The sequence below is a fragment of the Myotis myotis genome, unplaced genomic scaffold (genome assembly GCF_014108235.1).
Source record: "Myotis myotis isolate mMyoMyo1 unplaced genomic scaffold, mMyoMyo1.p scaffold_m19_p_2, whole genome shotgun sequence".
NCBI lineage: Eukaryota > Metazoa > Chordata > Mammalia > Chiroptera > Vespertilionidae > Myotis > Myotis myotis.
Window position 1 is genome coordinate 209,382,144 of NW_023416324.1, and position 15,635 is coordinate 209,397,778.

At 53.1% G+C, this 15,635-nt stretch overlaps 1 protein-coding gene across 6 annotated transcripts in view; it reads right to left on the reverse strand.

Annotated features, from left to right (window-relative positions):
* Positions 1-209: 209 nt before the first annotated feature.
* RRP1 (ribosomal RNA processing 1) overlaps positions 210-15,635 on the reverse strand; it is a 32,412-nt gene continuing 16,986 nt past the window's right edge. For 2 of the 6 annotated variants that reach the window (XM_036351473.1, XM_036351470.1), the window contains 12 exons: positions 15,132-15,214; positions 13,613-13,670; positions 11,551-11,636; positions 9,831-9,892; positions 7,450-7,579; positions 7,287-7,351; positions 6,863-7,056; positions 3,907-3,983; positions 3,199-3,296; positions 2,936-2,955; positions 1,966-2,079; positions 210-728 (listed from right to left, as the gene is read on the reverse strand). In XM_036351473.1, the coding sequence (XP_036207366.1) occupies positions 496-728; positions 1,966-2,079; positions 2,936-2,955; positions 3,199-3,296; positions 3,907-3,983; positions 6,863-7,056; positions 7,287-7,351; positions 7,450-7,579; positions 9,831-9,892; positions 11,551-11,636; positions 13,613-13,670; positions 15,132-15,161 (1,167 nt within the window). In that variant the 5' untranslated portion in view covers positions 15,162-15,214 and the 3' untranslated portion in view covers positions 210-495. Of the gene's footprint in view, positions 729-1,279; positions 1,336-1,519; positions 1,727-1,965; positions 2,080-2,935; positions 2,956-3,198; positions 3,297-3,906; positions 3,984-6,862; positions 7,057-7,286; positions 7,352-7,449; positions 7,580-9,830; positions 9,893-11,550; positions 11,637-13,612; positions 13,671-15,131; positions 15,215-15,635 lie in introns of those variants that run through there. The other 4 variants (XM_036351474.1, XM_036351471.1, XM_036351472.1 and 1 more) reach the window with 4 other exon arrangements.

A 15,635-nucleotide genomic window follows, 5' to 3' on the forward strand; every position in this document is an offset into this window, starting at 1 on the left:
CAGGAGCGCAGGCAGGAGTGGCAGGCGGCATTGGACTGCCGGTTTCCACCCGATCCCCCGTTCCACCACAGGCTACGCCGAGGGACCCCACGGTTCACGAATCTGTGCACTGGGCCTCTAGTAAAACATAAACACTATTCAAGAGCCAGCACCTGTCATTTCACCCCACCAGAAACCTTCCAGCGTGAGCACACAGGGCAGGACTCCCATTTCTAAGAATGTGTAGCATTTTATTTACAGCCGCCTGCTGCATGGCTAGTCCCCTGCCCTGCCAGGGAGGGTTGTTTGCGGGTCCTGCCTGACCGGGGTCAGCACAGCAGCAGCGCTCTCTGGGGCATGGCTGAGTGAGAGCCAACCTCAGTTAGTGCTGAACTTCAGACCATGTCCGGAGTCTTGGGAGCATGGCCCACCTGTCCTGTTCGTTCATTCAACACAGTGCAGACCGGGAGGAGTGGCAGAGACAGGGCTGTCCCGCCAGGGCTGGGCCTGGCCACGTCATTTCTTGCTCTTCCGTGTCCACTTCTTTTTCACGTCTGGCTCCTGGCACCCAGGCACCTTTGTTCTGGCCCCTGCCTGAGGCTGCCGCCGCCTCTTGCACGCTCCTCTCCTGCCATGGCCTCCGGGCTGTTCCAGGGGCGCAGTGGGGTCCGCCCCTAGGCCCTGACGCCGCCTCTTTCTCTCTAATCTGGAACTCGGGTCTGCACGTGGGTCCTCCTGTTCATTTCTCCCTGAAACAGCAAGGCCACATAATGAGGTGCGTGAAGGCCTGGGCTACCTCACTTCAGTGCTGACCGAAGGTGCCAGCCCAGGGCAGAGAGGACACGAGAGCCCCTGGCACAGAAGCACCGACAGCCTCAGGAGCAGACACGCACCAGCCGCCGGGGCCCCGCACCAGTGCGGACGTGCTGGCTCCTGATACCACAGAGGCAGCCTCAGAAAGAGCCGTGCGCACAGGATCAGGGCAAAGACATGCCAGAGGGGCGGGCGGGCCCAGGCTCAGTGCACTGGGGCTGGCGGTGACGCTGGTCAGAAGGGACAGGCTCGGAGGCAGGGCCAGGAGCAGGGAACAGCCTGGTGCACCAGAGCCATGAGATGGCATTTGGGGGCGCTGGAGTAGGTGCTGGAGTGGGCCCTGTGCCTGCCGCAAGGCCCAGATGTGAAACATATGAACGGCGGGGCCCTGGGCAGAGCAGTGGTGAATCTAGAAACGCTTCAAAGGGCACTGCAGCAGGCAGCCCCATGCCTGGTGGTCTGCAGTGGGCGCGGGGCCTGGGTGACAGTAGCAGAGTCGTCCTTAGTGAGGCTGTCGCATTCTCATCACAATTGTGTGGACAGCTGAGGAGGAGGGAGGAGACAGGGGAAGGAAAGCCTCTAGAACAGGGGTGGGCAAACTTTTTGACTCGAGGGCCACAATGGGTTCTTAAACTGGACCGGAGGGCCAGAACAAAAGCATGGATGGAGTGTTTGTGTGAACTAATATAGATTCAAAGTAAACATCATTACATAAAAGGGTACGGTCTTTTTTTTTTTTAGTTTTATTCATTTAAAACGGGCCGGATCCGGCCCGCGGGCCGTAGTTTGCCCACGGCTGCTCTAGAATCAAGGAGAGCGGTGAGGCGAACTGGTCTCGGGGAACACTGAGGATGAGGAGTGGATGGGTCAGAACCCACAGATGCACACAGATCAAAGATGAAGAAGGACCAGGAAGCAGCAGCACAGACTGAAACTGCAGACAAGGAGAGCGGGGAAGATGGCAAGTGGCCCGGAAGCCAGACAAGCCGAGTCCCGGCCGCAGCGGGCAGCCTGCTGCTGCAGGGCATCTGGTCCAGGGCACTCATGGTGCTGGGGCAGCCAGGGCAGGCAGGAGGCGTCACACCTGGAGGCCTCACCCAGGAGACATGGCAGGTGTGTTCCCATTACAACAGGTGGGTAGGCCCCTCCACCGTCCGCGGGCACTAGTCCTACCTGTCTCGTTCTGCGGCTGGGATTTGGGCAAACGCTTCTTGGCCTTCCTCCCCTTCCTCCCTTCTTGCAGTCCCCTGTAGGCTTCTTCTGGGACGTCCTCCTCAGGGAAGAGGCCTAAGGACCAAGGCAGACAGAGGTCAGGGCTGAGGGCAGGCCTGTTCAGTCTGCTCCATATGGCCCAGCAAGCAGCCCCTCCCCAAGCTTGTGCCAGGAGGCCCTGCTCCACGCCCACCACAGCTCAGCCGGCCCGAAACCCTAGTCGGCACCATGGGAAAGAGCCCGTTCTTGGAGCATGTAGGATGCCAGGCCTACTTCTTTAAAACGCTTATGCCGGGAGGGGCTCGGAGAGCTTCCTGGGCAATGGCGTTCCACAGCTGGATGAAAGGGTCTGCACCAGTCAAAGCCCACAGGTGCACAGTCTCCATGCTTTCACTGGATGTAAATCTCACCTAAGAAACACTGGACTTTAATTCATAACGGGCATGAGGTATTTAAGGGTGAGGGAGGGAGGGCTCAGTGGGCAGATTCGTGATAGGACAAGGACAGTGAAATGATGATGACAGAATCCAGGTGGTGGATATGCAGGTCTTCACGATAAAATCCTTTCAACTCTGCTATGTGTGTAAATATTTTTATAATGAAATGTTGGCGGGGAAAATGCTACATCTCCAATCATAAACCTTCCAGAGAACTGTCTGCAGAATAAACCGTACCAGTTCCATCAGCCACACACCAGGACGTGGAGAGGTCTGCTGCAGACCAGCAGCCTTAGCATGCTGGGAACTTACTAGAAATGCAGGTTCCTGAGCCCCACGCTGCCCCAGGCCCCGCACTGACCTAAGATGAGCTGCAGAACCCCAGACCCCTCTGTGCAGACTATTCATGCTGCGAGGGTGAACCTACGAGCTCCCACGCTCTCCTGAGAGAAGGGGACAGATGCCTTCTCCCTGGGGCCGGTCTCAGTGCTCACCTTCAGCGAGGTCCTGCAACCTGCAAGAACAAGAGACAGTCACTCCCCATGGCTGTGGCTCCCGGAGGAGGAAGGAGGCGGAACAGAGAAGGCAACCCACAACCTCTAGCCTCCTGCCTCCTGTGCGGGCAGCATGGTGGCCCTCGGTGAGGCCCCTCGCTACCTGCACTCTGAAGGGGAGTCCTGCTCCCTTGCCCGCTAGCTGAGGCCGCCCGAGAGGGAAGGGGCAACCCCAGGGCAGTGGGAAGAACAGAAACACTTACTTGCGGATCACTTTGTAGAGACGCTTCCTGTTCTGAGAAGGGGTGCTCTGGTGACTGGCCATTTCAAACAGCTTGTTAGCAACAGCCTCGTAGTCAAACTGTTTCACAAAGGGACACCATGGAGACAAAGCGTCAGTCACTGCCAGGTGCTGCCAGAATGTGAGCAAGTAGAGAGAAGCACCTGGCCCACAGGACACACCTGCTGTCCCCTCAGCAAAGGTGACTGTGTACAGCTCACTCCAGGACAGTGCCCCCCGCAAAAAAGAGGGAAGCCTCTCTATAAATTTAAATCCTCTGGTAGCCACATGAAAACAAGGAAAATTAATTTTGATAAATTTTATTTAAATCAAGATATCTAAAATCTAATTTCTCAAGTAATCAATACTGAAAAGTTGTAAGTATTCCACGTTCCCAATGCGCCTGGAATCATAGGTCCTCAGTGGCCCCAGCGCCCCAGGAGGCGGTGGGCAGTCCTGGGGCTGGGCAGCTGAGAACGGTGAAGCCTCTGAACCCCGTCTCCAGGTGCCCGGCCCCCAACCCCGTTTTCAAGGACTTGTGCTCTGGCAGACGTAGGGCCCCCCAAGTCTCAGCCAACGGCTGCCCTCCCTGTCCCTGACGCCTCCCCTCCTCCAGCTCTGCCAGCTCCCAGAGTCGGCTATAAAGCCGAGGAGAGAGGCTGAGCTCAGCCCACGAGCCCAGGCCACCCACCTGAAGGACAGCGCCCGTGCTGTCCTCATCGTCCTCGCCCTGCTCCTCACCCAGGCCCGGGTGAGCCCCACAGGAGCCTAGGATGAAAGAGCTGCATCAACTCAAACTACTTGAACCAGCCCTCTGTGCCCGGAGTGCAAGGTGCAGGCAGTGGGAGCCCACAGCACAAGACGGGGGGACCCCGACAGCCTCACGCTGAGGGAAGTGGGGCCACCGCAGCCTGGAAATAAGGGAGACGCCCCAGAGGACGTGAAGGCCTGACCGGTCCTCGAGGAGGGAAATGAAGAGGGAATTATGAGTGGCGTCTTAGGTACATGTGGTGCCAGAGCTCTGGACGCCAGGGAGAAGGGCAGCTGGTCCAGCCACGGGCGGGCCTGTGGAGACGATGTTGCAGATCATTTGGGGCTTTCACAGAGAACACTGCTGAGCCACAGGTGGCCATGAGGGCAGGTGTGTGTGGCAGATGAGGACAGCGAGGCGGCAAGCAGGCACAGGTGGGCAGGGGCAGGCCTGTCAGGAGACTCCTGGGTCTGCCTGGGCCAGGGCCACTCAGGTGCTTAGAGTGAGAGAGAAAGGGAGGGACAGGTGAGACGCAGGATGCCAGAGAAGGTGCTGGGGGGGGGGGGGGGGGCGCGGTGCTGACTAACAAGAAAGCCAAAGGGGAGGGAGACGTTAACCCCTAATCTATGGTCAAATGACCTTCCACAAGGGCGCCAGGACCCGTCAGTGGGGAAGGACAGTCCCTTCAGGGAACAGTGCCAGAAAGTTGGCCATCACAAGCGAAAGAGAGAAGCCGGGTCTTCCCTAACACCACATACAAAAATTAGCTCTAATGACCCACGACCTGCATATAAACCTAAATTAAAAACTCCTAGAAAAAAAAACAGGACAAAAGCTTCACAACATTAGATGTGGCACTGAGTTCTTGGATGTTACACAAAAGGCACAGGTAACAAGAGAAAATACAGACAAAATGGACTTAATGAAAATTTTTAAATGTTGTGCATCAAAAGAGACTATCGATAGAGTAAAAACAACTCAGAATGGGAGAAGCTATCTCCAAATCACACATCTCGTAAGGGGCTAGTATCCTGAATATATAGAGGACTCCTAAAATTCAACAAAACAATCCAGTGAAGAGTGGACAAAGGACTTGAATGGACTCTTCTCCAAAGACATACAAATGGCCAACTAGCACATAAAAGGATACTCAACATCACTAATCATTAGGGAAATGCAACTCAAACCACAACCAGAAACACCTCACACCCATGAGGACGGCTATCAAAAAAACCCCAGAAAATGACAAGTGTTGGCGAGGATGTGGAGAAATGTGAACCCGTGTGCACTGTTGGTGGGAATGTAAAATGGTGCAGCAACTGTGGAAAAAGTACAGTGGTTTCTCAAAAAATTAAAAGTAGAATTAGCATATGATCCAGTGATCCCACTTTTGGGTATAAACCCAAAGTAATTGAAAGCAGGGTCTGAAGGAAACACACTGTAGGCCCCACCCCAATCTGATGCTGGTGGGTGAATTCGGAGAAACGTGAATGGATAACGACAGAAAAGGGTACGGACACAATGGGAAACAGCCATTTTGTACAGGAAGCTTTGGGAAGTGTTGGTTACTGCAGTCTGCCTGAAGTCAGGACAAAACTGAACAAGCAAGATGAGTTTGTTCCTGGCCGGGGAGCTCAGTTGGTTAGAGCATCGTCCCGATAAGGTTGAGGGTATGATCCCCAGTCAGGACACATACAAGAATCAACCAATGAATGTATACATAAGTGAAACAACAAATCCATGTTTCTCTCACTCCCTTTCGCTGCCCCCCCGCCCCCAAATCAATAATTTATTTTAAAAATAAAGAAAATAAAAAGACGAGTGTGGTGCTTTGGAAAGTGTGAAAGCTGCTAGTGACCTCTATTCTCCTCCATCAGACGTAACTGAAATTAAAGAAGCTCTTGCAGAAAATCCAGGACTTGTCAACAAATCTTGTTATGAAGATGGTTGGGTGATCAAGATAACACTGAGTAAGCCTTCAGAACTAGAGAACTAATGAGTGAAGAAGCATATGAGAAATGGCTACATCTACTGAGGATGAAAATGGAAAGCCCGCTAAATGCTAAATAAAGTAGCATGAAACAACTTCAATTGGTATAGTTGTCTTAAGTTAATGGTAGATAGATTTTTAATAGCAACTTTTAGTAATACCATGAAAAAAGAAACTACAGCAATACTATTGAAAGAAAATACCCCTAACTTTCTAATGCTTACAGATAAACACAATGTGCATCCTTTCCCAGCACCCTATGATTTTTAGACTAGGCTACAATTAAAATACCAAAAATAAACTTTAGTAACAAAACATTCAACTTCATTAGAAAAAAAAAGCTACACTGTACACCCATGTTCACACAACAGATAAAGCCTGGAAGGAATCAGTGTCCATCTACAGATGACTGGATAAGCAACATGTGGTGCATGCACACAATGGAACACCATTCGACCTTAAAAAGGACCAAATCCTGGCACAGGCTACTACATCCATGATCAACAGAGCTCCCTGTCCTGGTGGAGTTGACATCAGTGGGAAAGATGGGCCAGGACAATCAACAGTGATTTATGTAACTAGAAGCGGGTTATGCCAGGAAGTGACAGCAAGGGAGGCAGGCGAGGGCTGGGAGGCTTCGCTTCAAGCAGGGTGGTGAGGGGAGGGCCCCTGGAGTGACGGAGGGTGGACACCGGTGGGAGAGAGAGGGCCGGGGAGTCAGGATGGCGCACAGTGAGCGAGGGCCAGGGGAGTGAGTGACATGGTGCCTGTTTTTCAAGGACACGTTGGCCATCAGGCCAATAACAGACTTTGGGGGCAAAGGCAGAAACGAGGAGACCAGACAGCCCGAGGGCAGGTGGCACAGAGGGGACAGACATGTCATACTGAACACACAGTAAGCCTCACCTTCAGGTGGCTTCTTGGACGCCACGCCCTGTTCCTGCCCATCATCCTCTGACATCTCCCCCTCCTCCTCCTCCTCCTCTTCCTCCTCCTCCTCCTCCTCCTCCATTTCATTCATTAGGTCTTCAATGGCGAGCGGGGCCTGTTCCACAATCGTTTCAAAGATGCCTCGGTTGATGTTATGTAGAACCAGGGAGCTGAACGGGAGGCAGGCACGAAGGCAGGCGTTAGGCGGGACCCGCAAGGAAAAGACCTGCTGACTCCTGTGACCACCTCTCCAAACCGCCGGCCACCAGCCCCTCTGGTGAATTTGTCATGTGGACACAACGGGTACCCTCTTCCCCAAAGGGAACAGCAATCCCCAGACAGCACCCAGAAGAACTCAGTGCGAAAGAAGAACCAGCAGGAGGGAGCCCCTGCCACTTACTCCTTAGTCTGGGCAGCGATTCTGCAGAAGGGCTCGATGAATTTGAGGTTCTGGTCTGCCGTCAGCTGCAGGGGAAGTGAAGCGGAAGCTGCCTCAGACCCTCGTTCACCAACACCCAGCTCAGCTGCCCACCCTGCCCAGCCCACCGCCCCCGCCCCCTCACCTCGCTGGCGCCCACTTTGGCCAGCTCCTCCAGGAAGATCTCGATGAAGTGACTCTTCACCCCGTTGGGGGCCTGGCTATCGGGGAGCAGGATCTCCGTCGTCAGCAGCTCCAACACCTGCTCAGTCTGTCTGAAGAAAGAAAGGGGCACATACAGCAGCAGCCGGGACAGGCTCCAGGGCATGGCGTTCTCTCGCTTTGTCACGCAGACACCCGGCCCTCCAGCACGCCAACCTGCAGCCCCACGCAGTCCTCCGGGACAAAGGACCCTGTCAATCACCGATTCGTGTGACCTTCCCAGCATCACAACATGTGGCCTGACTGAACTCAGCTACAAAGTGCAAGATGTGTGAGCACTCACAGGCCCTCCCTGTCCCAAGTACAGGGAGAGGCTTGGGGCAACAGGAGGCGAGCACCACCTGCTGTCTCGCACCCCTCCCTGCTGTCCTCGCTGGGAACTGCTCAGGAAGGCACACCAGGACACAGCAAATGCCAAGGAAGGAGATGGAGGCCACAGATGGGGATGAGCTCGCTCCCAGGTGCTGCTTCACCAAGTACAGGGCCCGTAAGGTCACGACAGACCGCTCCCTGGCACGTTGGTTTCAGTGACCAGAGGCCTGGACTCCCAGGTCAGAGAGCTCGGAGACCCATCTTCAGGGTCTACAGGCGTCTGAAATCCTGGGCACCTGATGTCACACAGATCTCTACACCTGAGCTAGAAATGGGCATTCTTTAAGGGGCTGCCCGGATGACCTGGTTGTGTGGCAACAGGAGGGATTCACCAGTTGGGGAAGGAAACGTGGGAAAAAGGGGTCGAAGCCAGAGCAGGTGCAGGAGCCCTCCTGCCAGGACTGCTGATGACGCTAACGAACACTTACCCAAAACAAACTGGTCACAGACACTGTGTCAGGACAGGGAAGGGTAGAGAGGTCACATCAGCACTGGTCACCCAGGCAACGGGAGGCCAAGTGCTTCAGCGTGATCCCTGCACTGAACCACTAGTGACAGTGAGGACGAAACCACCTCCGTAATAACAAACCAATAAGAAGTTAACTGAGGTCAACCGTCCCTCTAACACTGGATTCCGCTTCAGTCACTAGCTAGTATGGGGGAATCCACAGCCCAAGGTCCTGAAATGAGTGAGACCCCAGACCTCAAGGTCCTTATGGGGACTTAGGGATGACACCACTCAAAACCAAAGGACTCCTACCCCAACGTAAAGCCACCCACAAGGACACTAACAAAAAAATATCAGCTAACTATAGTCCAACTCCTACTGACCTTTTTTTACATGAGGAATAAGTGGGCAGGACCAAGGTTTTGCTAACTGCTTTCCAAAGGTAAAAAGTCCTAGCATACCTGGGGCTGTAAGCTGAAGGCGCTGGTTCAGTAGCTATTCTAACATCTGGGGACTGGTTTTAGTATCCACCTACTTGAAATTAACTCCTTTAATGTACACTTTTTAATTATAAATCAATTCAAAATCCATTGTTTCTAAGCCCCTTTCCTCCTGTCTTCCCCCACCTCTGCCCTAAAATCGTGCAGGATGTTTCTGGTGCATCCTCAGTAAAATAAAAAGCAGTCTGCAAATGTCATGTGTGAATGCCACTTCCATACCATGTGCACAAAACAATGCAGCATCTTAAAAAGTGTCTGTTGGAGTTAAAATCGTTTTAATGCCTTATAAATTCTGAGTTCCTTATACTGAACATGTATCACTCTCAAAATTAGAAAACAATTATAAAGAAACCAAATTTTACATTAATTTTAAAAGATTTTAATGTGAACATTCAGAAACCCACTTTGCATGGTGGCTCTGTCTGCCCCCCACCCTCGAGGTTAGAAACCAGCTCCCCATCAGCTGGACGCACAGCTCCAGGCCAGGCGGCGGGACCCGCCCTGCCTGGTCCCAGGAGGGGCTGGGAAGAGCTGAGCCCCAGCAGAGCCCAGCCCGCCCACTGCAGCAGAGCAGCTCTGCCCGTGCCCTCAGGCATGGAGGCCCCTTGCAGGTTAGAGGACACAGACTACCCCTCCACAGTGCTACTGGCAAAGGGAGAAGTCTGGACAAATTAAGTATTTCCAGAACCCGTGCAATGGTCATTGACAAAAGAGCTAAACACAAACACAATATTTTTTACGTGAGAACTCAATTCTAATTCACAACTTACCATCAAGGTTGAAAACAAACATTTACATGAACACACACAAACTATAATTTTAAAAACACCTTCACTGTAAGTGCCATCAGGTCACTCTCTAATGTGAAGGCTGACGTCTCCTTTATGGCAAATAATTAAAAGAACCCGTGAACCCAATCCCCCAGGGGCAGGAATCGGGACTGGCCCGCCAGCAGCAGACGCAGGACGTGCTGTGAGTACTGACCTTTCCTCCCATCCCCGCATTTTCAGGGCCGTCAAGGACTCCTTCAGGACCATCCGCATGAGCTGTGGCACACAAGGAGGCCCCGTTAGTGGTAGCGCAACCCAGGCTTCCCCAGACAGCCCCTCTGCCCGTGGTCATCTGTGAGTCCCAAACACACAGCAGGCCCCGGAGCTGCAGGTGGACAGAACACCAAGCCCTCAGAGCCCGGGGGAGGTGTTGCTGCCCAGGGCTGAGATGCCCCAACCTCCCAAGCGCACCAGGTGTCAGGCTCCTAGAGGAGACCTGGGCAGCAACTGAGGCACCACGAACAACAGCGGAGGTGGATGGGCCCCGCTGCAGGAGTGAGAACGGGAATGAAGCGCAGGTGCCGAGGCGGCAGAGGCCCTGTAAAAACTGGGTCCGACAACTGAGAACATCTCCCCCCAACAGAGCAAAAGGTTTACTGTCTTTCTGATCTCCATGCAGTAAACTCTCCCCTTAAACCTCATCATTTAAATCGAGCCCCAATGCCTGCCCCACAATCCCGTTCCCCAGTGCACTGCTCACAGCATTTCTGGCCCAGTTTCCCTGCCTTCCGCATATTGACCCCACATCCCGCAGAGGGTCCAGTCGTGGTCAGAGGTGAGAGGACAGTACAGAGCACTCCCAGCACCAGGACGCCTGTCCCCAGGACAGTGGAGACCTGTCCTACCTCATTTCCAACCTGCAGTGCCATCAAAAGGGGGCTGTGCTGCTAGACATGGTCACAGGGGGACCTGGGAAATGGGCCTCAACAAGCAACCGAATCCATCCTAGCGAAGCGACTGCACCTCAGGCAACCGTGTGCTGATCACACAGAGCTCCTCCGCCTGATAAACCTGTATTTTGTAAAAGTGCAAAGCCTGGCCCCGCCCTGCTCCTCTGCCTGTTGCCTTCGTGTCCATCCTCTTTCCCTCCTCAGCTCTCTGCCGGGCCCACACTTCATGTCTGCCATGCAGCGTCCACACGACCCTGAGCCCATCAGAGCTGATCTGAGTGACAGAATCACACGTGACCTGCTGCCCTGAGGGGACGCGTCCTCAGTGAGGCTCGGCCACTGCCCTGTACACTGTGCCCAGTGGGTCACCCGCTCTCAGACAGCAACACTGTCCCCTCATCTGGGGACTGTCCCAAGTCCCAGTGAACACCACTTAGTAACAACACTATAGTTCAACATGGGAGAGGGTGGCGAGCTATTTCTAAAGGCAAATCAGTAACCTAAATTCACAGGAGGGGAAAGGGGATCCTGCAAACAACAACTGTATCGCTGCCCCCACCTGGAAGAAGCCAACTTCAAGTGCTGGCACCCAGGCTCCCAAGGGCCTCCCCTGAGGGCACGAGCCCCACGGCTCCGCCGGCATTCACAGCTTCTCCACAACCCTCCGAAGGGCAACTGTGACCCTCGTCCTCTGAACTGAAAGCCTGTACGGTGTTTCAAGGACTGAATTCTGTGCCTACTTGCCAACCTTCAGAGACTGGTCAAGTACTGCACAATCCTAGGCATGTGCACCCCGAACAAGACCTAGGCTCCTGAGCGACCACCAGGCGTATGGGTCAGTGGTCAGGGTGGCCGCACTGACCAGAAGCCTTTAGCTCTGCCCTGTTAGGGTGGGAGGCTCAAAGGCCAGACCACTCCATGCTGCTCCCCCCGCCACTCTGGCACCGCAGGGGACCGGCCGAGCGGCGCGCGCTGCTCCCTCACCATGTAGAACTTATCCAGGCGCAGTCTGTCTATGCCCGTCCACTCGCGACTCATGGTCTGCCAGAAGGTCTGAAGGAACAGGTGCTCTGGGGAGGAAAACAGGCCACAGGAGAATCATGGAGGAGCATGGAAGCCACTCTGGGAAGTAAAGTGACAGAATATGAAGACACCGTTGTGTGCAACCAGCCTCTGCCATTCTCAGTCTGAGATTGCTGAGCTGTGAATCTGGCTTACAAGTGGAGCTGTGAGGAACCTCAGAAAGAAAAGCAGGGCCATAACCGGTTTGGCTCAGTGGACAGAGCGTCGGCCTGCGGACTGAGAGGTCCCAGATTCGATTCCGGTCAAGGGCATGTACCTTGGTGGCGGGCACATCCCCAGTAGGGGGTGTGCAGGAGGCAGCTGATCGAAGTTTCTCTTTCATCGATGTTTCTGGCTTTCTATCCCTCTCCCTTCCTCTCTGTAAAAAATCAATACAATATATTTTTAAAAAAACAAAAGAAAAGCAGAGCTCACCCACAATCTGAGCGGCAGCCACATTCTCCGAAGAACAGGTGCAAAGAGCACGCAAAGCCACCAGCAAGAAAGAAGGCTGCTCAGGCCACTTCCTCCCCAGGCCCTCGGCCTCCCTGTGGCTGGGCTGAGGCTCTGCCTGACCCTTTGCAGGACCTCGCCACTTGCCCACTAGCCATACTAACCAATCAAACGCAAAACCCTGCTGATAATGGCTACGCCAGAGTGCTAGGGGCTGGCCTGTACCCTTCAGACACCTGTGTTGAAGCTCTAACCCCATACCTAGACACAGGACTTTATTTGAATACTAGAGGCCCAGTGCATAAAATTCGTGCAAGAGTAGGTCTTCCTTCCCCTGGCTGCTGGCACCGGATTCTCTTTGGCACCCAGGACCTGGGCCTCTCTCTGGCCGGTGGCAAGCACCTGGGACCTGGGCTTCCCTGGCAGCCCCGGCTTCCTCGGGACATCTGGTCTAATTAGCATATTACACTTGTATTATTATAGATATGGTCTTTAAAGAGGTAGTTAAGATAAAATGAGGTCACTGTGTGGGACTTCATCCAATCAGACTGTGTCCTTATAAGATGCGATCAGGACACAGACGTGGAGGGGCAATCACGTGAGGACGCAGGGAGAAGACAGCATCTTCATGCCGAAGAAAGAGGCCCCAGGAGAAACCAGCCTTGCCCACACCCTGACATCAGGACACAAAGGGCATCTCTTATCTCCCGTTACAGGCTTCCCCAACAGCAAAGAGCTGATCAGATGGTTCAGCAATGGACGGGCCTGCGTTCACTGACTCCTTCCAGTGTCACTAGGTGAACACTCTATACTTTGCCTTTTGCTGAGCAGACTCTTCTGCAGGTTCTGAGAAGGTAAAAGTACAGAAGGTAGATATTCTCCTCCACTAATGACTCCAATGCAGTGAGATTCTGCCAAGTTGAGAAAGGAGTTTCTATGATTTCTGTGCACGCCCGGCCCCTCCCCTCCCCCCCCCCCCCAGCATATTTTGATCCTTTGCCTATTTCAGTCTGAACTAAACCACTAGCAATGGTCCTAGTGCCTATGCCAGTGATGCTCCCGGGCTCTGGCCACCTTAGGGCAGCAGAGGGAGGCACAATGCTGGTGCCTAGGCCCCGCCCTCAGAACCCCACTTAAGGACAGCAGGGTCTGGTCATCAAGACTCTAAAGACCCCCAGTGACCCCATGGGCTAGCGGCAGTGTTGAGAACTGCTGATCGTGGTCAGAAGAGAAAAAGCTCACTGACAAACTTCACAACCATCAGACCTGAGTCAGTCCAGCAGCATGGTAGCATCACACCAGCTTGCAACTTTAATTTTAAAATGTAGGGTATTAGCCCTTTAGACTTTTGAGCTGAGTGTATTTTAGGTAAAAGACTTAATACGTGTTGAAGCATTTCACAAATAAGCACGAGCAGACACCAGCTACCATGGGGACTTCTCTCTTGCTCTAGATCTTAGAACCCAGGCTTCTGTGTGTGGAAGCTACTGACTCGGTGCTTCTGGCCTTCCCAAGGGGTAAGGATACTCACGTGCCTCTGTGGTTTGAAAAGCATGGATAAGCTGGGAGATGGTCTTTCCTAGTTCCTCCTGTGCAGGAAACAGTAAAAAATCTCCTTCAGCCCCTGAAGAAAGGCGGCCTCACAACAACAAGCAACACACTCAGCGGTCCACCCGGCATGAGACAGGCTTCACTGGCTGCTGCAGCCCCGTGTGCGTGAGGCCTGCAAGCTGCATCCCTGCTGCGAAGGGCTTCCCTCTACAGCTGGGGCCCGCAGAACCTTGCAACAGGGAGTCACTGCCCTCATGATCCGGCTGAGCCCTGAGCACAGAGGTTGGCCATCCAAGGAGAGAATAAGAGAAGGCCGGCCAGAGCAGAGAGCCGCAGGACATGCATCCACCTGACCAGCACAAAGAGGGAGCCAACCAGACCCCTGTAACTTACTCACTGCCTGCCTGTGTCACTGGCCAAGAAGCACTCCGTGCACTTGCTAAATGGGTACTTCCAGAGCCTTCCCTGAGACTCTAGTTTATACGCATGGAATACAGTGCAGGATTCTGCACTTTCAATACTGCCACCCCATGCAGGGAATCTTGAAGAAGAGTAAGCAGTTCGTATTCTAATAAACACTGTTTTACAAAGGCTAGCATTTTAGGGCAATGAAACTACTCTGTAAGACACCATCGTGATGAATACATGTCATTATACATTTGTCCAAACCACAGACCATACACCAGGGGTGAGCCCTCAGGTGAATTATGGACTGAGGATAACGATGATGTGTCAAGTGTTAGTTCATCGATTATAACAAATGTACCATCTGGTGGGCGATGCTGATAACAAAGGCAGCTGTGCATGTGAGGAGGGGCAGGAGATAATGGGAAACTCCTGTACCTTCCTCTCAGGTTTTCTGTAAATTAAAACTGCTCTAAAAATAGTTTTCATTTTAAGGAAAGACAAGTTAAAAAGGCTGCAGGAGAAATCAGTGTCTCAGAGAACTTAGACCCTCTCCCTTGATTTCCATCATTTAGGGCTGTTTGTGATCTCTCACAAACACCAGACAGATAACCCAGGCTTCACCCGGGCGCTGACCTGCACTGATGAGCACCTGTGTGGCTATGGTGCTCAACTCAACAAATATAAGACCCTCCCTGAACAAAGGCCCTCACCTTCCTGCTATTAATAAATCTATATATATGAAAGCCTAAGTGACTGTTATGAGTGGAGGACTGGCCGGTAGCTATGATGGGCACTAACCACCAGGGGGGGTGGTCAGTGCACTCCCAAAGCCAACTTCCCTGGGCTGGCCAACCACCCCCCCCCCCCCCCCCCCCGCCCCTCACTGGCCTGATCTGGACTGGGAGAGAAGGCCCTGATCACCAGCCAGGCTGAGGGACCCCACTTGTGCACAAATTCCTGCACTGGGCCTCTAGTAAATAAATAAATAAATAAATAAATAAATAAATAAAGCCCAAAGTCAACCACACGCCCATCTGGCCTCCTACTGACACACTGCTGATCCAGCTCCTTCTAGCGTCCCATAAGCTCACCTGGAGGAGCGGCTTGTCCTGCATCCACATGCAATAAAACAGTCCTTTCCACACCTTCAGCAGCTCGTCATGAGTGAAACCACCTGCATCAAAACGGCAACACTCAGACTAAGTGGGCCCCAGCCTGTTAGTACCAGGGATTAACGGTCCTTACCTCTCCTCTCAAGACATCCTTCTAACTCGGAACACACTGGGCCTGGGCCCGCAGGGACTCCCCCACACAACTGCCATTTCATCCTTTCAATAAAAACTGAGAATCTCCAAGAATCAGGCACTGTATGTTTTTTGGAGATTCAAAACTGAGTGAGTCACTATGTCCTGAGTTGGATGGTGGCTGGCTATCTTAGGGGGATAATTAACCCAGCGTCACATCTGGGGTTTGTGCACTTTTCTGCATTAAACTTCAAATTTCAAAAGAAAAGGTTAAGTCATCGGGCCAGTACACGACGAAGACACATAAAATCACTCAAAATATTGACTGAGTTCCTGTGTCTGGCACTGTGT